Genomic DNA, 25,035 nt, shown 5'->3' on the forward strand with positions numbered 1-25,035 from the left:
TCATATCTGGATTGTGCTTTACAATTTTACTTTAATTAAAGTAGGCATGTAGCTATAAAGATGTAAGTATGCTGATTAATAACAGATGATTTAACTTGAAGAAGCTATGTAAAAGAGAATGATGCAGGCATGTGTTCTGTCTGATTATCTTTAGGAAGGATCCTTTATAAACTAATTTCATTTGTAATTCCGGCTTCTCCATCACAGGCTGTTAATATGATAACTTTTGTAAAACTAAACTTAGCATAAGCAGATAAAGTGGTATTAAGGAAACTCATACACCAACAATTAATGTTTTGTTTTGAAACAAACAAAATCCTAAGGTACTTGCCCCTAAACTTCAATCCAAAATGGAATACTGGGTGTATTAAGAATAATAACAATCATAATCATCATCCTCCCCCTCCTCCTCTTTGTCTGCTGACTGCCCATTACATCTCATTGTTAGCAAACAGTTTTAAATGAGTTTGGCTGATCCATGACGTAATTTGTTACTTCATCAGAATATTTACTAAATGTTTCATAGCATGGACTTAGAAATCCTCAGGGAGAAGCATTAGCAATATATTTTGATGCATAAAAAAGGTGAGACGATCTCCTCTTCCTTACTTTATTCCTTCAGGAAGAAAACCAAAGCACAAAGGGTAATCACGGATTTCAGAAATTGGTTGGACTGCACTTATAATACAGGTTGGGAATAAAAAAAGGGATTTCCATCAAGGTATATTCACTGCTAAAGCATGAAATCTTTAATGTATGCTTTTATGCAGTCAATTGCTCTGTTGCTACATTACTAATTACTCATAGTCATTCATTCATATTTATGCAGTCATGGCCACTAAAGCCTCTGTGCCGCAAAGTCAAGAAGGGTTCCCCTAAGCAGGCTGGAGGTAAGCCAAACTTAGAGCAGAAGAGACAGGGACAGATGGTGGGGATATAGAGGAAGGTCCCATAAGCTACAGCTATGGCAGCTCTCAAGTGCTTTCTTAGCTTCTGGTTTAACTACCTTTTTCCTTTCTGTAAGCTTGTTGGATAGAAATGGGAAACTACTTCTTTCTTTTCCCTTTTCCACTTCTTTTTCTCATAACACATGATGAGGACAACAAGAGAAGACTACTAAATGTGTTTCATCCAGACTGATGGCACTAAACATGAGTCAGGTGAATAGGTGCTGCATGGGAGAACTACAGAGGCAAGTCATCACACACCTCTGCTTATGGCCATAACATTTTGGGATACAGACTCCAGTCATAAATTAGCCATCCTTAGCGTTCCTGGATCTTCTGGAATACACAAGGGTACCCCAATTTGGGAGTTTACAAAGGTTTTCTACCACATGATACAGTGACTGTATTTTCATTATAAACTACCATCCAGGTAGTCTGATTTGGAAAGTCATGTTCTTGCTGCCACAGTTTGGGAAGATTTCAGTACAACCGATTTCATTTGAGCACAGCCAGCTATACTAGAGATGTGAAATTTCAGGGGCAATATTCACACTTGTTCCCTTAGAAATGCGTGAGGACAGGGTTATCAGCACCCAACTCAACAGTCTCCAAATTGTAGACTGGAGGCAGTCACGGACTGGGACCTTGGCTTGCCATCAGAGGCACAAAGGTAAATGCAAGGACCTTGGAAAGGATGACTCTCAAGTTTAAATACCTGGGCCAGCTGTGGCAAATGAGAAAATTCTTGAAAGACAGTAGGAGAAGACAGGTTAGGTAGGTAGGATACTACCTGGCATTCATCTTATTTGCTACCATGATCTTAAAGACAAATTCAGTTAAACTAATGACATTATTAATAAAGAATTATTGGAAACTCACAGATTTTTCATATTAAACTAATAAAAATATCAAGACATCAAATTTTATTTCCTATCAAGCTGTGCTATTTCCTATCTGTGGAACCTGAAAGGAAAACTGCCTATGTCCTATCAAACTTCATCTATCAGAAAGGAGATGCACCAATACTACTAGTTATAGACAGGAACTTAAAAAGTCATCATTTGAATATAAACAATACTCAAAAAATGAGTACAAGATATTCATTGATCAGAGCAAAACACACAAAACATTTACAGGAAAAGATGAAGAATAGGAGTTGAAATATTCTTGTTGCCTCCTCTCACAGATGTTTCCATTTCACTGACTTACAATAGGTAGGCAATATACTCTACATCAAGACTATCTATATTAACGAGTCAAATTAATGTCAATAATAAAACTGATTGAAGAGATGCCTACATTTATCTTGCTACAAGTTTCAGGGGTGTTTGTATATATCAGCTTTAAGAAAGTTAAGGTGGGCCTAGGCACTGCATTTATTTAATATGATAAACAATAAAAGTATTTTTACTCTTTATGGTATAGTGTATGTGATCCAGCAAAACCAGTTAGTAACTTCTAGAATAAGCATATAAAAGAATTCCTGGAATGACTTAATCTATTTAAGCAAACAGCTACAGCTCCTCCTACTTTCAAATATTTTCCCAATATGGTACAGTCCAAAGCAACAATCTCTTCTGAACTTACATTTGTTCTTTATTCTATGATGGAACTGGGTCAGTACCAAAGACTGTGCACCCAATACCTTGTCAGATTCAGTCTGTATGTCAGTGCTCAGCAAACTCAAATGAATTCAAAACCATGCATGAGAGACCACAAGTGAACAAAGCAAGTCCTTCCTATCATATTACCCATATAGTATAACCACAGGTAACAACAACATTATTATAACAGAGAAAGCGCTCTATATTTCTTTTTATTACAGAAACACCTTATTGACCAAAACTGCTAAATTTTCTATTCTAACTAGAGTACTGAAAAATAGGATGAAAAGTAGCAGTCTTGCCATTCAAGTTGAGCGACCACACTCCTGAATAGCAGGTGCATCACCCAATTTAAGAAAACATACTTAAGATATGAGCTCCATTTCCATTCTTTTCATTTCAGTGTGTGAGAGCATAAGAATCTATACAGTGCTTCAAGAGCAGAATTATAGGTTATTTCAATACTTGGTCTCCCAGAAGATCTAGATAAGGCACATAGGGATATACACATTACAGGAATAAAAAAACATTCACAAAGAATACCATTAAATCACAAAGTTGCTATATTCATATTGCCCTGCTTTACAATTTAAAATTTTATGTACAATGAATCTATTAATTTAGAAAAGATTAAAATTGTAAGTGGCTGAAGACAATTGTGTTCCCTCATAGTCCTGTTAACAAACCCCTTCTAATGTTAAAAAAAAAAAAAATAAGTAAACAAATAATTGAGAACCTTGAACTTATTGGACAGATTTTGAGAGGAGGTGAAAAGGATTCAGAAAAGTAGTCTGGAAACCTAGGACACTTACAGTAGTGTATCAAGCTATTTATACTTCTCACACCTAGAACACATTAAATCAAAAGGCAGCACAGCTATTCAAGGGACAACATAGTAAGCCTTTAAAAACATAACAGTCTACTGTCATCAAGCATCATCTGGACCTTTTTTGGTTTTGGGTTTTTTTTTGGCAAAGTGGCATAAAGATTATCTGCTTATAAAAATACATAGATTGTAATGGCTGAATTCCAACTAATTTTCAGAAAGAAGGGGTGCAGCTCTCTGTTGTTGTAGATAGATTTTCATAGGTAACAAGGGTATAAACAAGCATCAGATACAGTTCAACAACTGCATTTTGGAAAGGAACAAATAAAGACAGAATAGTCTAAAAAACAACGGGAAAGAAGGAAAGGACTCAGTGAGTGTACTTCTTCCCTTATTCCACTCCACAAATGAATCTTAAAGGTAGCCCTGTTTTTCATGTTTAGCCCCATTTCCGCATTATCTCCTTTCTTTGTCCCCCGAAATCATTTATTCCTTTATTTGCCTACTCCCTTGTTCACTTAAACTAGTATTTTTCTCAATATCTACATCCTATTAAATTAAATACAAGAAAATAATGCAGATACACAGAAACCATGATAATTCAACATTTAAGTTACATCTCATGAAGTAGCCGTTTGTTTAAAAGTCTTTTGAATATGTTCTTGAGTTAGAATCACATCTTGTTGTATTACGTATTTTTACAATCATATAACGTAATGAATTACAGATCTCTTTTTAGAATATAATCTAATTGTAGAAGAAATGCATTGATGTATTCAAGAACAACTTTTTTTCCCTACTTACAGTTCAACTAACTCCAGAAATGTTCTGTACATTTTAAATTGAACTTTTTATGAATGTTCTCACTCACTGGAAAGACCACATGCTTGGGAAGAATTAGTCTTTATCTCGACTTATAAAACTTACATTATATTAGCTCTCCATTTTTAAACAGACCCAGTTACTGCTTTATCATTTATTACAGATTCAGCTCATTAATGAATTTAACATCTATTTTACTCATACATAGGGCACATATACACATACTCTTCCTTAAATTGGAATAAAACATTTTTGCCTACTGCAGTGCCAATAAATAAAAACATGCAGGGATTTTTTTTTTCCAAATTTATTTCAAACCAAGCATTGTTTTTTCTATTCCCCTTACTTCACAATACTTCAATGCCAAGTACATACTGGAAAACAGACTACAAAAAACTAACTATCCCGCATGAGCCAATACACAACCAGCTTTTCTATCTTTAACATAGAATGAAACAATTTGCACCGCTACACTGCTTGGAAGTAGAATTTGTTATTTTTAGGATGGTGGTATTACTTCTAACATGGTTCTAAAATATTTTCAAGAAATACATTAACTTTTCACACTACAAAACCAAATAAATACCATCAGCCATCTTAGCTACATATATCTGAATTACCAAAGGGGAAAACAGATGACTGACAAAACTTCGGCAAATTGATGATTAATTTCTTAAATTAGATTTAGACAAGTGATCTTTCATGAGAAATTATACCAATGGATCACAATTAATAGCAGAGTATTCTAAGCAGGAAAATAAGCCATGTACTCTGAATTATGCACCTATTTTGTAAATTTATTCAAACACAAGAGTCAGCTTATGCTGCCCCGAAACACTGTTTTCTAGCAGGGTTTGGTTACATACCATCCTACAGGGAAACACCGTACCAGTTCTTCAGCATTACCTTTTCAGTTTTGTTATGTCCAAAAGGTTTAGGGTTTGGGTCACATGTTTTGTTCTCACAAGTTTAGACATCTTGTGTTGGCACTAGAAGAGTAGCCTGCCCTGACAAGTAGGTGGCAAGAGATCTTTGCCAAAATAACCACAGCTGAACTCCTTTGAACAAGTCAGCGTAGGTACTGACCGACTCCCCAGCAGTCCTTTGCAGGCTGCAGACAAAAGCATTCATCTAACTTCTGTGCAGGCTTTTCAACCTGGGGGTTACTTCCACACTATCAGAGCAGAGACTTCATGTGTCCCTGCTCAAAACTCTTGGTGTGTCCCCGGTCACCGGTGCAACTGTAATATGGCCACAACATAACTGCTCATAGCTCCATGACTTTCTGACCATGTATTAATATGGAAGGAGGCACCTTTCCTTAATTTTGAATGTTATTAAATATTAATTCAAATGGCACAGACTTTGTGAAAGTAAACAACATTGCACTGTTAAGCAAAAGAATATTGGTTTCTTTTCGAAGTTGCAAGAACTGTCACAAACTATCCTTAAAGACTCTAGAGTGATTTGAATTCATTATTTAATCCTATCAATTTTATGCCAATTCCATCTGGAATCTCATCAGATTAATACAATTTACACATCTCTACAGTAAACTACTTTTAAAAAATAATATTATTTTCAAAGAAATAAGGGTAAAATGTAAGTCACAGCAGGTACAAACGAAAACAAATCAAACACTCAAACACAACAAAAATGGAATATTCTTAAATTAAGTTTTTATCTTGAAAGAAGCTTACCAAACTGTTGTTTCCACCTGACTGTCGTGCAGCTGTCGATTGTCTAACTGGGCAAAGAGAGGAAAAAGAACTTGGATCCCTCCAATGGAATGAATTGCACTGTGAATGGAGTGGGTTACGATAGCTTTCACATCCTAAATTAATAAAATAAATAAATAAAAGGAAAAATCTCAGTTAATCTCAATTTTAAAGGACAGTTACAAACATAAATTGGGAACACTTTAAACTAAGTCAGACTTGTTTTAACTTATTTTCATTACTTATTCAACTATAATCACTATACTTAAAGGCAAACTATACTTCAAGGCAAACATTAAACAGAAAAACTTCAGTAATGCGACAAACTATGCCTTATGGTATAATGTATATATTTCTTACTGAAGAAATAACCATTTTTTGCTCTAGAAAGTGAGCAAAGAAAGAACAGTTCAAGTGATAGGTATATTGAGAGCTGAAATAATATAAAATAACAATCTCTTTGTACACTAGCACACAAATCCTCTCATTATCCAAATGATGCTGAACTAACAGCAATCATAGAACATCAATTTAGTAGCACAAACCTGAAGCATAAGAGCATGGGGGGAATGTACAAAAATTGAAGGATTTTCCTTTGGTGAGGATTCGAGGCATAGTTGCGCATCAGTAGCTTTCGCATTATAAGTAAAAGCAATGCTACTTGCAAGTTTCCCATCATATAGCACTTGCTTATGGTGCTCAGCCAGATGAATGTCACTCTCAGATTTAAACTTGAATGTGCTCTGAAGAAAAAAAATTAAAAAAATTGCAACATAAATATTTTAGAAAAAATCGTTGCCACAAAATATGCAAAAATACATTGGACCTGGGATGGAACATAGAGAGTGATAAACTTTGTTTTAATTTTCTAGTAATTTAATGCTGCTGAACAATGAGACAATTTTTTTATTTACTCTACTCCACATCAAAATGTCAATATGATATTTGGTATTTTGACTTATTTCTCCCTCCTTTCAGCATCAGTGTTAACAAGTTTCAGAAGTAACTATCTGGAAGAAATGTGTCACATTAAACAGCTACAAATATGTTAAAATAAAAAATCGAGCATACAATGCATTAAAAATAAAGAACAAATTAAATGCCTTGCATTTTAATTTATATAAACTCACTTAAATTAGAATATAGAATCCTAATTAAAGGAATAGTTATTTTCAAATAGCATGCTTCATTAACAGTCAGGAGTGTATATAAACAAGTTACACAAAAAAAATCATAAAAAAATTATAAATGTCATATTTCAATTTCATGATACTCAAAGTTTTCACAAAGGAAGACTTCTTACAAAGAAAATTTCCATTATTCTTAAACATATCGTGATTCATATCTGATCTAAAACTAGTTTTTCTGGCAACACTGACAAGTCAATCAAGCACAAGAAGATAGATTTCTGCCTTTCTGCAAAGCGTTGTCAGATTGACTTGGCATATGACAACTTTTGCATGTAAAAACTATTTGACAGTAGCAAAAAGACAACTAGTAGTAACAAACAGTGCTGAACTGATCTAATTAACACTATCTATCTATAAAATATGCTATATTTGTAAAATTGAGTGGATGAGGGAAAGACTGTGGATGTTGTCTACCTGGACTTTAGCGTAAAGCCTTTGACATCATTTCCCACAACATTCTCCTGGAGAAACTGGCTGTTCATGGCTTGGATGGCCATACTCTTCACTGGGTAAAAAACTGGCTTCATGGCCAGGCCCAAAGAGTTGTGGTGAATGGAGTTAAATCCAGTTGGTGGTCGGTCACAAGTGGCATTCCCCAGGGCTCACTACTGGGCCCAGTTCTCTTTAGTATCTTTATCAATGATCTGGACAAGGGCATCAAGTGCACCCTCAGGCAGTTTGCAGATGACACCACCTTGGGTGGGAGTGTTGATCTGCTTGAGGGTAAGCAAGGCTCTACAGAGGGATCTGGACATGCTCTGTCAATGGGTCGAGGCCAACTGTATGAGGTTCAACAAGGTTCAGTGCCAGGTCCTGCACTTGGGTCACAACCAACTCATGCAACGCAACAGGCTTGGGGAGGAGTGACTGGAAAGCTGCCGGGTGGAAAAGGACCTGGGGGTATTGCTGAATATGAGCCAGCAGTGTGCCCAGGTGGCCAAGAAGGCCAACAGCATCCTGGCTTGTATCAGAAAGACCATGGCCAGCAGGAGTAGGTAAGTGATTGTGTCCCTGTACTCGGCACTGGTGAGGCCACACCTTGAGTCCTGTGTTCAGTTTTGGGCCCCTCACTACAAGAAAGACATTGAGGTGCTGGAGCATGTCCAAAGAAGGGCAACAAAGCTGCTGAAGGGTCTAGAGCACAAATCTTATGAGGAGTGGCTGAGGGAACTGGGGTTGTTTAGTCTGGAGAAAAGGAGGCTGAGGGGAGACCTGATGGCTCTCTACAACTCCCTGAAAGGAGGTTGTGGTGAGGTGGGTGTCAGTCTCTTCTCCCAAGTAACAAGTGACAGGACAAGAGGAAATGGCCTGAAGTTTTGCGAGGGGAAGTTTAGATTGGATACTAGGAAAAAAGTCTTCACCAAAAAGAGTTATCAATCATTGGAACAGTTTGCCCAGGGAAGTGGTTGAGTCACCACCCCTGGAGGTATTTAAAAGACACATAGATGTGGTGCTTAGGGACATGGTTTAGTGGTTGGACTTGGCAGCTGCTGGAGAACCCTTGGAGCAGATCTGTCAGTCAGCCCTGTCCCATGCTTGGTGAAGTCAAGCAGAAGGGAGGCAGCTATGCCACACTGAAAATGTATGAGATGCAGGTACAATAACAGAGAAATGCAAGTAGGAAGGGCAAAAGTAAGTGAATGGGATGTCAGTGGTTTAATCTACATTTGGCAAAGAAGGATAATGTTATTTTTAGCTGCATTAGGAGGAGCGTTGCCAACAACAGGAGAGAGGTTATCCTTCCCCTCTACGCAGCATTGGTGAGGCCACACCTGGAGTTAAAGGCTCCGCAGTACAAGAGAGCCATGGACTTACTGGAGAGAGTCCAACAATGGGCCACTAAAATTATGAAGCCACTGGAGCATATCTCTTGTGAGGAAAGGCTGAGAGAGCTGGGACTGTTCAGCCTGCAGAAAAAAGCCTCAGAGGGAAACTCAGCAATGTATATAAATATCAGAAGATATTTATATGTGCAAAGAAGATAGAATAAGGGTCTTCTCAGTGGTGCCCAGTAAAAGAACCAGAGGCAATGGGCACAAACTGCAACACAGGAAGTTCCCTCTGAACATCAGGAAACACTTTTTCACTGTGAGGGTGACTGAGCATTAGGACAGGTTGCCCAGCAAGGTAGCAGAGTCTCCATCATCGGAGATCTTCAAAAGCTGTCTGGACTCCCAGTGATCCCCACTTACTGCTCTGTTCATACTGCAAAGCTGTTCAGAACCAAAGAGACTTCCTTTCAGCTGAAACTGAAATGTCCCCCAACTGGTGGTAGTCATTCAGCCCAAAGGATCAGACTACAACCAATCTGAAGTAAAACCCCCAAAATACACAAACTATGGGTATTCAGCCCTCAGTCCCAAATGTTTTAATCTAGAAATGTGTTCCTATTGTGCCACACTACTTACTGAAGTAGAAAAACCCCAACATTGAGTATCATGCTTAGAACTTCAGAGTTAGCTCTCTGTTGATATGGCTGGCTACATCTCACTTATCAGGAAATGACTGCTACAGATTACAGATTTGTCCTGAGGAAGGTAATGATTTATTTCTCCCCAGAAGACATTTTTAACTTTACAGATAAATCTCTGGGTACTTTCTGCAGAGAGAGAAATAATTTAGTGATTTCATTGATTTCCAAAGATTTCTGCTTTCTGCATGTACTATATTTTGATGTTTAACCACATGAAAACACTTCTTACCTAGAAAATTCGTCATGCCTCTAGGCTTTGTCAGATCTCAAAGCTCAAAATGTTTTACCTCTATATAGTTTTTCTTAATTTTGCCATTCTATATATGTCAAAGTTTTTCAACACAAAATTCATATCATTTCATTACCATGAAATTTTGTACTTTTCTAAATTGCATAAGTTAAAATAAATTAAGTTTTGTAACAAATTTTGGCATTATTCTACCTCCTAGTTTTCAGTGTTTATTATGTGTCAAGAATTTATCAGAAACCATTGTTTGAAAGTCAAGCACAAATAAGTTATGAATATAATACTGCTTCACATTTTTGGGAGAAAAAGAAGAATTAAAGGGACTTTCTGTCATCAAAGCATAACAAAAGTGATCATAAATTGGAAATGCTAGTCTCCTACCCAAAAGATTATTATAACAGAATGGAAAGAGAGGCTACAAATTCTGATATATGATACTCCTTTGTTACTACCATTGATCTACAGAAAGAGAAAAGATATTCAGCTCAAATTGCAAATGAGTAGTTACTGGTGACTGAAGGAATGCAACTTTGAGATCTGGTACAACCAGTGTGAGGGCATAAAGACAGCAAAAAAGAGCCTTAGTTTTACCATATTCTATATATGGTAAAAATATATATGGGATCCACTGTCTTCTCCAGTATAAGAAGCTGTGCTTGATCAGGACCACTACTTAAACACCAGCAGCTTTCCCTTTTCTTTAGCAGCAAGAGTGCTGCTTTTTGAATTACCATTCACCTCATTTTATTATTGTAGGTTCAGCAAATTTGAATTGTCAAGAGTATTTTGTGTGTGTTTGTATGTGCATGCATTAATGTATTTTTATTCCAACCTCTGTAGACAAAAAGATTGATACTGCAGCAATGATCAAGAGCAAACTCAGATGCAGCAACATACGGAATAATCTGATAACTTGTTCTGAAATGCATATGGCAGGGTTAAGAGGAGTGGTGCAGACTTGACAGGGCTATTAGGAAAGGCCTTTGTTGAAACATCCCTTTCTAAACAGCACCACACCCTGCTATGAGATGCATCTCTTCCTCCCACGTTATCTTCCTTGCCCCTCTATTCTGTGTTTATCAGCCCCTCACAATCTCAGCTGAGACAGATTCTCTCTCTGCTGCTCGGGAACAAGGATGACTAGCAGAAAAAGCACAGTGAGAGCAAGGATGCTGCTCTCATTTCCTTTTCCTTTCTAGCAACTGAAAGTGTCAACATAGTAGATAAAAGTCCTGTTCAGCAATTGCAAGACTCAAAACGAGCGTGCTTTATTACAGATAAAACCTGTGAATGCAAGTATTGAATTCTACTATGTTTCTATTAAATATAATTTAAAATTTCAAGACACTGTATTGGGGAATTTGGGAAGACTTGCAGGGAAGAGACAAATCGCATAGTTCTACTGCCAGTATATTTTCCTCTCTTTCCCTTGTAAAAGTTTAATTACATGTAATTTCTATGCAATAGTTACTAAGTGCGGCAGCTTTTCCATATTGCTACTCACACAATCAATGTAACATTTTTTGTTCAAAAAAAAAAAAAAAAGACCTTTTGCTACAATTGAAAATCTAGTATTTCAAAGTAAACTCTATTTGCTTAATAAATAAATTTTTATATTGAGACATGCTGGTTACAACTAAATGCATTCAGAAGGACATGTTGAGCAAGACCAGCATGGAAGTATTATGAACTGTTTCTATGTTACAACATTCTGTAATAAGCATGTAATGTGCAATAAATAATATAATATAAATATTATATATATTATATAAAATTAATAAGTCAAGCTTAATATCTTCTCTAGTTAATCCTAAAATCCATTCCTTCCACCTGCATCACAGAACAGGGGTGGGTCAAGGTACTACAGGTTCACTTTGCTTTGTAGATCAAGAACTGCCTTTTCCTGAACTTTGTGGCTTTGGAGTTACTTGGAACATTGCATACTACATATATTCACAGATGTGTGCCTACTGTACTGTCCTGTGCTCTGGTATGCTGGTAGAGTATGCAGATTTCTCTGTAACCCAGAGGTCTTAAGGGCAATCATTGTAGACTACGGACTTTATGAATGATTGTATGGGTAGTTGAATGAGAGGCAAAATCATAGTCTCTTGTCATGAACAAAGCAGGTAGAGCACTAAATAAGGGATGGTCGCTTTCCCTAAAGAATCCTGGGATAGAGTGGGCTAAAGTAAGAATTTTATATCAAAGGAACTACCATAGACAGTCATAGGAAAGAAAAAAACATCTGTATGAAGACATTCTCCAAAAATTCTCAAGTATTTTGAATAATCCTTCTTTGGGAGAAAAGCTTTGGCACAACCGGAATTCAGAATGCATCTAGAATAGTTGCTTTTTTGGAAAAGTCGAACAGTTGATTCTCACAGTTGGATAACAGTATCAACAGTTAGAATGAACAAGATGCATAGTGAACTACTTAAAAGTTTCTGAAAAGCCAGTTTGCATCAGCAAGCCAGGTAAGAGCAAGAACGTGATCTCTAATGTCCAGCAATTAGAGCTAAGTGTCAGTTGAGGCTCCCTTGGACTATGAAATACAATACTGAAGTGTTCGGAACTGATGGACCTTTGCACCCACACAGAATCTGAAAGAATTTACAGAAATAAATTTAATTGAGACATGAAAGAGGCACGCTTTGAGTGAAAGCCACAATTAGTGCCCTGAGATCTCTAAATTACAGGACGTGGTTCCTTTTTTTGGTTGTGGGTAGAGCTTGGGTTGGAAGAAGGTGAGAAAAAAGGGTTCTGTTTTGTCGTATTTATTGGAAATAAGGAAGTTAAAGAAAGAAATTGTGTTATTTCTAGGGTCTTGCTCTAGGAACCTCCTCTTTTTAACTGCTATTAGTAAAATATACTTTCAGATTCTTAGACAAGGAAGGAATGCCTCCTTCAGAGAGGAAGGAGGCATTAACTGTGCTGGGAACATGACTTAAACATAAAAACATGATATATCAAAGAAAAATATCCCCAAAGTATTAAATTTCATCTCACTCCCATTTTACCAAAATCAGTAAGAAGCTACAAGTATGAAGAAATTTAGTTTAAGGGAAGCCTATGAATCAAGCAAGGTAATTTGACAACACTGTAATAAGGTTAGTGCAGTAACTACTGGAAACGTCGTTTAGCGTGAGAATGTGTATGCCTTATGAACCCCTTCAACACTCACAAAATATTACATAATAATTTTCACTTCTTCAAACAAATGAAAGCATTATTCCTATTTGATGTCACTTCAGTACGCTGCTGCAAATCCAGGAACTTAATAAATTCATAAGGATTTACTACATTTATTATTAAGAAGTATAAGGTTACATTACTTTCTTTCGTATGACCAAAAAAACATTTGCAGAAATATTTGTTCAAACAAAATACAGTATTAAGTTTGGAATAAAGTACTCCTTGTTTGCACAGGTGATACACTTCTCTTGACTGACTGAACATTTTTAGTTTCAAGGCAGGTTTTAACTATCGACTGTATGCAATAGACTACTTCTTCTCCAAGTAACCTTTACATATATTTGGCTATTCACACTATATACATAACATAAAAGATATTTTCAACTGTCACTGTCATTCAAGTATTAGCTGTCATCAAATGATTTAGAGCAATCATTTTCAGAACACCAAATTAATATTATTAGAATCTAAATGTTGTCTAAATACAAACAGTAGAAAAGAAGGGTATTGCCCTGGTATCCAGTACATCAAATACAAAATTGCTCTACTCTGATTATGACCCTGAGTCATAAATTTCACATAAAAATATGTTATGCTTTAAAGAAATGACTTGCATCTTTCAAAAAGCTGGTGGAAATTAAGGTTAGTTAGGACACTTGAAGAAATAGCCTGTTGCTGAAAACAATCACATAGTTCTACATAATTCTAAAAGGAATATCTACATGCATACATATCTTCCAACTATATCTATCAATTATTTTCTTTTTCCAGTTTTACATTTTTCAAGTTCCATTATTACCTTATATCCAGATCCTAACTGATGTATTGCAAAAATCTGTGCTGGGTTGAGTGCTTCAGTGAATACATACACTGCTCCAAGCTGGCCACAGAACACTCTATTAGCATCAGCAGTCTCCGAAGAGCCAAGAAAACATTTATCATAGCTCTGTATCAGAAAGAGGCAATGTTAATGAAGTTTAGTCATACAAACTATACAATGAAATAATATTCATGTACAGCTACTGAAGCCAAAAAAAATAAAGGGAGACTCTAATTAAGAAAATAAATCAATCATTTATTACTTCAGTACCTGATTCCCTGTAGTGAACAACTTCATTTTGAATATCATAGCATTATTTTTTTTATGGGTCAGTATTACAATGCTGTTTATAATTGGCTTTTAGGATTTTTTTTTTATTAATTGTTTGACACACAGCAGAGAAAATTAGAACAGTACATTCAAGCACCAAATAACCTTCCCTATTGCCTTCTAGGAAATGTGAAAGCCTTGATGTTCCTTGTAATTATAATCAGAACTCCCACTGCTAACACACAAGAACATGCGCTGAAATGCACCCTTCTTTCCCTGTTGTGATAACAGAACTAAACATCGCTAGCACCAAAAAACAAACATGAATTTTTCTAGTTTGCAGCTGGTGCACAGTCTTCCTCTATGACCACAACCTATAATGGTTTGGTTTGACCTAAAACTCTTCTGTCTTCTTCTACGGTTACAAGAGATGTTATGTTCCATTCGTCCTTCCAGCAACTATCCCTCTGCACAAAGACCTTCTGCAGTTCTCCACCTGTCCATTTCCTATTATTTCAGATTTGAAGTGGGTTTTTGTGGCTTTTTTTTTTTTCCACTTTAATTTTTTTTGCAAGAATTAGGTTAAGTTCTTCAGGTGCTTCCAAGAAAAAATGCTTCCAGATGAAACAAAGTTTAGAACTTAATTGTCTAGACTAAAGATCCAGGGAACTGGAAAACAAGACCCAGCACAAGAAGACAACAACAGAAAGCACAAGGATCTTTGCAAGGCTATTCTCTTGGCTTCCTTGAGTCACATACATTTTATTTAATGGAAACACGGATCAGGCCTCACTTTTTGACCCGAATCAGCAAACCAGTAGAATCTGCATTAATAAGCCTGTTTTTTCATCTTGCTTGGATGCTGAGTTTTAGCCTAAGAAGAACTTTTGTCAGTCTGGAGAATGGAATCAAATATGGTGAACTGCTACAGAAACTGATTTAGGTGGATAAGCTGTTAACAAGGAAAAGGAGACTGTCTAAAGAGTTAGGAAGTCAAAGATTTGGAGCTCAGCTTTGCAATGAGGTGAGGTAAAAAGTATTGAGGATTTTATCTCTGATTTACCCTCTTTTGACCAAATACCTCTTTTATTTTTTTTCCCTTGGAATTTCTAATTTTTTTTTAGAAATTTTTTTTTACAAAACTAAAAAAAAAATCTGAAAAAAACTACATCAAAATTGATTCACAAAGTCTTTTTGCACAGGATGCACAGTGCAAAATACAGGCTATGAAACCACTTTGACTACTGGTAAATCTAATGGTGAAACTTCCTAACAATTTTCAGTAAAGTCTTCTTAGCCTTGAAGGCTTTACAGACACCTGCACCATTACTGTCAGAAAGCGTTAAGTCAATTCATGCTGAGCAATTGCAATTTCAATGCTTATTTGAGGAATTTGTTTCAGCTACTGATGCCACCCTTTTTCCTAGTTTATACTTACAAATTCTGAGACACACATTCCTGCCTATTACAAGGGAGGGTGTTTTCCTGGATTATTCTAGTTATCGTTAATTGTAAAACAGCCATTGTAGCTCTCAATGGATTCCTAGTTTTACATGTAATTACATTCTAGGTCTGTTAACCTGTAGTAATTTCCAGTTGTCTTTTTTCATTCTTACCAGATTACACTTTCCTGATTTCTGGTGCTTCATTCTGGATTAGGTGTTTCCATTATTTTTAATTGGAGGGGATGGCTTACTCCTGATCTTCTAGTAGGTTTTATTCACTTCTGTTTCAGATTGATTCACCCATTCATTTACTTAAAAAATCAGCACCCAGTACTCACAGCTCATTTGGTCTTCCTCCACCCATCTCACATTTCCACAGTTTTAAACCTGACAGACACCAACTGATCCAAGTTTGTTTGTTTATTTCTGTACATCTCTAGTAGTATGTCATTAATGACCCCAAGGTGAGGTGACTGACAGATCTGCTTCATTCAGTGCCTTGGTCCAAATCTTCCTATTTCATTTACATAAAAAATTAAACTCTTGGGACTTATGTACCTTGTTACTTAAAGACATAACTTTATCCTTAATATTTTTGATGCTTATAAGCCTTCTTTCAAATGCAACCCAAGTGCTACTGATGTCATCAACCTGTTGGCTTTTCACCACTTATGTCAACTTTTAAAATCCTTCTCCAGTTTCCTTACCTTATAATGGAAATGCAAAGTTTTGTGAAAGACATCAGGACATCATCAAGTTTATCTTCATCCAGTTATCTGAACAAAAATCATCTACCAAACCTCAATATCTCCATATTCTACATCTTGAAGACAAGTTTTATGCTTCTCTCATGTTATTTCCCATAACTGGGGAAAATTCCTAATCTAACAGCTGTAATTAATAGCCAAACTCTTCCAATTTACACACTGTTACATTCATACATCTTTCCTGCATTTCTCCCTCTTTCCACTCTGTTTCCTAATTCTGATATAACAGATTTTTTTTTTTTATTAAAAATAGAGAGCTGATGATAACTAGTGTCTTTTATAACTTAGTTTATTCTCCAGTGGACAAAGTAAAACCTTAGCAGAAACTTAAAAGACTTACATCAAAACATCTAAAGCTTGGTAAACCAATCTCACCTTAAGAAAAGATTGTACTTCTGTTACATGAGAAAGTAGAAAGGAAACTGTGAAGAAAATATGCATAGAAGGAGCAGCTCTTCCTGTGAAGCATTTATCATTAAGGATTACAGATCCCCACACCATATAAATAACAACTCAGCCCAGATCCTCTCAGACCTCAGCTGGCTTTTCAATCACCACATTCTCACCTATCACAAAAAAACTTTATATTACCAATGAGAAACTATGATCTGCAAAAACTGAAAGGCTTGCCTTTTCTTGAAAGTAGAAATGCTACCAAGAAAATAAAGAATGATGATCGGAAGCTTTGGCAAGCAGAGCCCTCCTTCTTTAATTAAGGTTCTCTCCCTTTCAAATCCAACTTTGCCTCTAGAATTTAGCAGAAGACAGTTAATTTCCTTAAGTACAAAAGAGCTTCCTTATCCTATACAGGCAGTCAGAAACAACTAAGAATTATATTATAAATAAGAAATAACAGAAGTGTAGCAAGCTGATGAATCAAGCAACTCTGAAAGCCTAGCTTTAGCTGAAGGCAAAGCACAAGAGAATCACTTTGCCTCCCTCAATCAGAACTCTGAGCCAGAAAAAGTGTCTATTTTCTGCACCATTAGGTGTAGACTCTCAAACCCCCCAAAGCAGAAGGTACGAAAAGAAAGCACACACAAAAAAATTGCAATCTGTTTAGAATTCATTAAAAGAATTTAAATATAAAAAATATGAAAACAGATGCATTTCCTGTAAGAATATACCATTAATTTGAACTCAGACCAATTAACAGATACAAGTGTATTTACAGGTATACATGCAGTCTTCTCCAGGTAAAAATGACTGCTTTCTGCCTGTGGGACAAGCAGATGCAAGATCACTGTATCTTTGCTCTGAGCTGACTAATGCTATGCAACTGTACATCTCTCAATATCTTTCAACTGGTTTGAATGACCATAAGGGAGGACATATCTCTGTAAAAGTTTACTACCCAAGAAAATTGGTCAGTATTTCAGGGATGTAATTCTGTAGCAGTTAATTTGTACTTGCTAACAATATTAATTAAATATTAATATCTTAATACTTAGCACAGCATTTTTAATATTGGTCAACTGCCTGTTTGCTAATGTCAAGTTAAACAACTAAAGGTAAAATATACTTATTACTGGGAGACAGATGTAAGAACTCTGACTTTGCTAAATACTATAAATCTCTTGACACTTCTCCATGCTTCTGTTTTCTAGCTTTTAGATTTTGTCTATCTATCTATCTTGCTGGTATAAAATTGTAAACTCTGCATAGAAGAAATGACCTCTTACTATACTTATACAGTTCTTAAAGCAATATGACTGATCATAGTTCAGCCTACTCAGTTCTACTGCAATTAAAAAACCTACTTAAAATATAAAGTTCAATAATGCAAAAAGCGTGGGAATCTTTTAACCATTAACAAATATCTCCTCTTGAACCGAACACAGTACTTAATATAATACAAAAATTGAGTACTTTCATAGACATTAGCAATATGCATAGTCATTTGGCAGAATCAATCAGTTTTTCTTAAGGACTTTTCTCAAGTTAAATCTGTAAAATGTGTAACTACCATCTTTTCCTATGGAAAGAGCTAAGTATTAATCCATTGTAATCAGCATCCTCTATAAGATATCATGTATTAAAAATATTATCTGTAACAGTATCTCCAAGCAAAACCTCTGAAAATATCATTAAAGTAGCTATGTAAAATACAGCCCCCCCCAAATCCCCAATATTCTGAAAAATATTAATATATAAAATCAATAATATTACATTTTATTAAGTACATAAATAAGGAAGAGAGATTAAAGGAGAAAGTTAAAAAAAGAAAATTTGCAAAGATCTAGAGAAAACAGACATAGTACCTTTTTTCTTTTTCAATTTACTTTAAAATGAAAATCTGTGAGACGGGAAAAAAATAAAATCTTACATCATTCGTGTTAACATGCCAGGCCATGTCACCATAAGATACCAGCTGACCATTCACGTAACATCGTATTTCACTGTTTCTCCATCGATTATAGATGTGTACAATGCTTATCATGTACCACTGGAAAGACATGGAAAAACAGTATATAGTGGGAGGTTTTATGCTATAAAATATAAAGTTAATGAATGGCATTAAAAATAAGTGACCAGTCTTGTCAAGTTATACAAACAGATGAATCCTTGCAAACTCGTATAATTAAAAGTCAAGTCAGTGGAACTTCAAGTCCAGTCAGCAGAACCGTGCCTAAATGTAATGATGTACCTACCTGCATCCCTTTATGGGATTAGAACCAAAAATGCATACATACAATTAAAAAGTTCAATATACTTCCATTCCTGAAAGTGTAATTTAATTTAAACACCATAAGCTGTAACACAAAACACAACTGAGTTCTGATGGGAAATCCAGTTCTACGTGCGCTTACCTTAACAAATTCATATCACATATCTCTGCTTTTTCTCATAGTTCTCTGTCAGAAATTATTAAATAAAAGGAAAAAATTCACAACAGCAAATTTTACAGCCCAGTTTAAGATATCATTCTGATTGCTTCATATGATTTTCTTCTTCTGTTCTTTATCATTCCACCAATTTCTGGACAACTATCATATTGTTAAAAATGCATTATATAATCAAACAGAGAAAGCATCATAGTAAAATGCTTTCAAGTACAGCTATGGTGATTTTCAAATAATCTGTTCAACAGGAATTGTTATGTCCATGATGGGTAAGTTCAAGAAGAAAACCTTAAGTTTCCATTAAAATTGAACCTTTAAAATCATCTAAGACTAGGAATGGAAATTTAATCTCTAAGATCTGCAAATCAACTCATACTTAACTATAGTGGGTGTCCGAATTATTTCAGTATATACACAAACCAGACGAAAAATGGACATACTGGAGAAAGTCCAGAGAAGGCCACAAAGACAATTAAGTGATTGAAGCCTCTGACACATGAGGAGAGGCTGAGGTATAGGTCTGTTTAGCCAGGAGAAGAGAAGGCTCAGGGGGATCTTGTCCATGTCTATAAATACTTGATGCACAGGGAATAAAGAAGATGGAGACAGAGACTCCTCACTAGTATCCAGTGACAGGACCAGAGGCAACGGGCACAAATTGAAATACAGGAAACTCCATTTAAACATATATAAGAAGGGTGGTAGTAAGCAGTAAGGATGGTCAAACACTAGCACAGGTTGCTCAGAGAAACTGTGGAGTCTCCTTGCTTGGAGATATTCAAAACCCGACTGGATGACATCCAGAACGACCCGATCTAGGTGTCCTTTCTTGGAACGCAGGGTGACACTAGACTGTCTCAGCACATCCCTTTCCAGTCTTATTGATTCTGTGAAACAGTCAGCTCATCTGTCTTGAAAACAGCAGTTCATATTTTAATAATTTGGAATAGTAATTTACACTTTACTTGTCTTCCTTTTCTTGGTATCTGTTTCAATTATCATCTTTTGAATTTCTGTTCAGCTAAGTCTCATTTTTTTCAAAGCAGAGAACTTCTGCGTCCCTCGGGGCATTATTTTAATGTCACTTGGTGACTGTCTCTAAGCTGGAGTAAGTAGATACAGAGCCTACTAATATAAAAATCTGCCTCCCTCTATCAGAGAAAATAAAACCAAAAAGTTGTCACATGTTGATGTTGAAATAAGACAGAGCACAGAATTACAAATTAAAAGCATACAGCAAAATATATTTTGACAATAATCGTTGCCATAGTCCTTGAATTGAGCTGTATTCTGTTATTATTATCTATATATATTAGAATACTTTTTAGAATATTTTTTCACAACTGTTTCCAGGTCTTTAAAAATATATTTTCATTTTTCCTCCCTTAAAACCTACAGTTAACAGAAGGGGGAAAAAAACCTAGTAATCATACAATAGTACATAAAAGTATCTATCTCACTTACTGCATATCCAAGTAAACAGATTTATTGGGCAATACTAGATTAAGGACACACTGCTACAGCTTTGGCTTCTGAAGTCACATGTGGCCAGTGTAATTTCTTTTTTCCAGGCAATGATGGACAAAGTATTTTTTGTAGGCTACTCTCCTCACCCCTCAAAAAATCAAAAAATCAAAAAACAAACCCACAACTCAATAAGCAAATTTTGTTCCTCATTTTGTAGGCAAATTCTATTTCAGAAAAGAACATCCACCATAAATTCAATAAAATATTCATAACTCAAAATCTAGAAGCTTAACTGGTGACTATGCTAATCAGAAACTAAGTGCAAACTGCATGACTAGAGCTCTGCTTTCACCAACACTTCTTTTCCAAAGCTCCCACACGACCTAACATAAATCTCTTCAAAGAAAAATTCCCTTATCTCTTTCATTCAAAGGTTAATTTACCAATAATCTCCACTGAGTGATGATGATTTTAAATACTTTCATCCCAACAGCAGGTGTTCTTTGCAATAGCACTATTTAAAGTTTTACCTTTAATAATTCTTTACTCATATTTCCAGTTCTGATACTTTTGCAGCAGAAATCAGCTGACAGCCATAAGCCCCAAGTTTTATCCATTTATCTATCTCTGATTTTTCTTTTGCAGTGCTGTAAGAGCATTTCTGACAACATACCAGTTTGTAAGACTCTCCCTGGGTGTAGCTTAAGCTTAGTACATGACTCATTCATTTGGAAATAAATAGTTCATTACTTTTGTTTAAACACTGTCCACAGAGCCTATAAGGAACTAAAATGTGCAATGCTATCTTGGGAGGGCTTTGGCATCCATGTAAAATTTTAGGAAAGTTATATAATCTACTTTTTATAATCTTTTCTTTCTCCCCCATGTTAACCCCCATTCATGCACATGCAGCTTATTTTAGTTCAAGTCTCACTTCTTCCACGCAACTTTTTTGAATCTTTAGCATTGCTGCTGTCAGAGCACTACCTATGTCTGTTACTCTGACCCACAAGGCAAGCTCTCAAAAAACACTGAGCTTTTCTTTACTTGAATACACATGCACACACACACATATGCACATAGACTCTATCCTAGCGTATTATCAGAACTAACCCCCTGCACTTGAATTAACTAAATTTACATTTTAAACTATCATTTCTTTTTAGCCAGGGAAGTATTCAAGTATTAAAAAATGGTTTACTCTTTGTGTCATATTTGTAACTAGTATCAATCTAGATAAAACAAGCAACATAGGTTATCAAAGCTAGTTCCTAAAATAGAGGACGACAAACTCCACTGAGTTGAGTCCACAATGCATTTTCATCAACAGGAAAATAAAGATCCTTCTGAGATTCCTGCTTGCTCACTTGCTTCGTATCCTTCCATCCCTGCATTTTAACAAATAAAAATTATCTTATTGCATGATAGTATAATTTCTTTAAGGCTTTCAGAGGAGTATAATGCCTAAAGTTCTTGGGGAATCCACACAGCATGTATCAACTGGCTCACAAACCTGTTCTTATGCACAATAAGAATCCTTCAAATATATCAACAGAAGTGGGGGACAAGACTTCCGGTGCAATATTGCATTGCTTTGTCCCTGATATGTTTATCTATGTATTTCCTAATCCTTCTTTTCCTTCTTTCTAGCTTCTACCCCATTTTGATGCTTAAGAAATCAGGCATGATAATATATAATTCTAAATATCAGCAAAGCCTTTTCCTAAAATTTGTATAATTTTTCACCAGCCTTTTGTTTGACAAAATAGATTATATACCATGATTAAAAGTTTAGCAAATTTCATATTAACATTTCATTGGAACTTTGGGGTGCCTACTGTAAGGTCCTGGCAATTAATTACTATCTTTTATATTGATTTCTATATCTCTTCTACTGACATTTCCATTTGAGACACTTCCTCTGACTCATTCCCATTGACTCGTCTTGCAGTAAACAATGATGCAACTAATTCATTTAACTTTTTTGTTATGATACTATATTCTTCAAGGGCTCCTATTAAGCCTTAGTCATCTAATTGTCCCTATAGACTGGGAAAAAAAATATTGAATTGTCTTATCATCTTACATATAATTCACTCTAAGTTATACTTTTCTAAGTATTCTTCATTTTGATACAACTTCCACTTTCTGAATAACTTCTTTTGACTTCCAAAGGTCTCTACTTTGCTATTTTTCTGTTCTCAGGTACGCTGTGAGGAACTTTTAAACTTCCAATTGGATTTTTTTGACTGATAGTATATTTGCTCTTAGCCTTTTGTATCTTTGGATTTAAGTAATTTCCATACCACTATCAAACACCTCCATCTTTTAACTGCTTCTCTCCTTTTTTTTTTTTTTTTTTTTTTTAAAGAAGTGAGGGCAGTTCTTTGCAGTTCCTTTAAAAAGAAAAATAGAAAATCCTGTATACTCAAGCATATTCTGCATTTCTCAAGACAACGTAAAGCAAGAGTCAACCTCTGAGCTCTCTAAAAGTTTCAAAAAGAAAAAAATCCAAATGCTTCTGGTATTTAAAAGTTTGAACTCTCGTCCCAGTAAGATGCACCCAGTTATAGCAAGGTAATGTAAGCTTCTTTATATTAGTATGCTTTCTGATCTTTGCTAGTTCATCACAGATGCTATAAACATCCTTATCATGTGGCTAATAATTTAATCTGAGTAGTATGGTTTTCCTACTTAGTTACTGATTTTCAGGTCACAGAAACTCTGTTATTTATTGTTAAAATTGACTTATTTACCTGATTAAGTCTTTAACACAGGGCATCACTGCTCTATTGCAAGATCTGCCCCATTGTCACTCGTAACTGTAAGTACAATTTGCCATGAGTGCCCGCTGATGATCAAGCCAACCAAAGTTTATGATTCTGTGATTCTAGGATTTATGATACTTCTTATCATACTCTATCATGTCAGTAACCTCATTTAAAATAGACATTCCAGTTTCTGTTTTATTTTTTAGATACACAGAAGCAGGGATATATGTATGTCTCATAATTTCCTATTACCTATGTCTCATTTATGTGAATGTTCTTTGCTGATGTTGTACAGGTGTTCTGTTGATTTCTCTTCTGTTCTGTATCTGAGGACATGGTTTTCAGGACTTTACTACTACACAATGAACCAAACCAAGTTGTATAATCTTGCACACAATTTTTCTTCAAGTTGAAAAATTCCCATTTTAAAAAAAAATGAAAATTTGAAGCAAGTAAAACAATTTTCTTTTAAGTTCATCTGGCAGTCTCCTTCCCTATATTATTTTCTCAAAAATGCACCAAGACCATGCCTCTCTGCTATAACAAGAGCTTTTTTAGGTAGTACTCAAAGACACTTCTGATAACAGCCTGTCAATTTTTTATACTTCTGAAATCTTTCAAGTTTAATCACCCACTGCTGAGTAAGTCACATTCTTACTCCATAGTACAGTACAGAGAGATGAGGCATCACACACAAAGTACTTCCAAAATGTGGAACTTACTTATTTCAGTCTGTAGTACAATTAACATAGGCGCTCAGAATTAGAAACACCAAATAAAGCTGTTTGCTCTTGACTACTGTGCTTTCCTGTTCATACTTTTACAAGGATTGATGCTGAGGCTGGAACTCAAGGGAATGAAAATTACTGGGGCTTACTAATACACAAAAATTTCACTTTGGCATTGCAAAAAGCAGTATAGACATATTAAATGCCACACTACCAAAGCTAGTTTAGCTCTATTGAGAAGTCAATTTTACTACACCCACATTTTCTATTTGGGGAGATGATGACCAAATTTCTCCAGGTTTGGTTTTTTTTTTAAATAAATAATTGCTTTCATTATGTTGTTAAAATACACTAATTAAAACCTAAAGTATCCACTTAACATGCCTTAAAGTTTTAAACTAATATTACATATTATACATATTTGAATGGTGTCATATGACATCATAGTTAACAGTGGGAAGATCTTTACATGAACATAGTATCTTTCCGATCTGCCTACATAAAGCTTTGATCAGCTGGCTTGAATATATAATTTAACTGTGATTTAAGTAGAGTAGAAAGAGCTAAAATTTTCCAGGGATGGCATGAAGGAAGTTAGTCATTCATAATAATAATTATCAAAAGAATATCTTGATAAAATATAACAAGTAAATAAATGATCAGCTAGATCCCAAAAGCTAGTTATCAATAACAAAATACAAAAGTTATCAATTTCATTTGTTCCTAGGTTGAGTGTTTATCAGTAGCATCAGACATGCTACTTCAAAACTGAACTGTCATAAAAATTCTTTTCTGGCTATAAAAGTAAATAAAATTTGCAAAACAGAATTGATTCATTTCAATACACTCAGCAGATATGTGTTTATAAGGCTTTATACATCCCCGAGTAATATGTTAGAAAA

General features: G+C 35.4%; 1 protein-coding gene across 6 annotated transcripts in view; it reads right to left on the reverse strand.

The window, feature by feature from the left end:
* Window positions 1-25,035, reverse strand: part of NBEA (neurobeachin) — a 524,026-nt gene that overhangs the window by 377,298 nt on the left and 121,693 nt on the right. For all 6 annotated transcript variants that reach the window (XM_075741999.1, XM_075742002.1, XM_075742000.1 and 3 more), the window contains exons 7-10: window positions 18,651-18,770; window positions 13,822-13,968; window positions 6,463-6,660; window positions 5,900-6,033 (exon numbers count right to left, since the gene is read on the reverse strand). In XM_075741999.1, coding sequence (XP_075598114.1) covers window positions 5,900-6,033; window positions 6,463-6,660; window positions 13,822-13,968; window positions 18,651-18,770 — 599 coding nt within the window. The remainder of the gene's footprint in view (window positions 1-5,899; window positions 6,034-6,462; window positions 6,661-13,821; window positions 13,969-18,650; window positions 18,771-25,035) is intronic.

The sequence above is a fragment of the Balearica regulorum genome, chromosome 1 (genome assembly GCF_011004875.1).
Source record: "Balearica regulorum gibbericeps isolate bBalReg1 chromosome 1, bBalReg1.pri, whole genome shotgun sequence".
Classification (NCBI taxonomy): Eukaryota; Metazoa; Chordata; class Aves; order Gruiformes; family Gruidae; genus Balearica; species Balearica regulorum.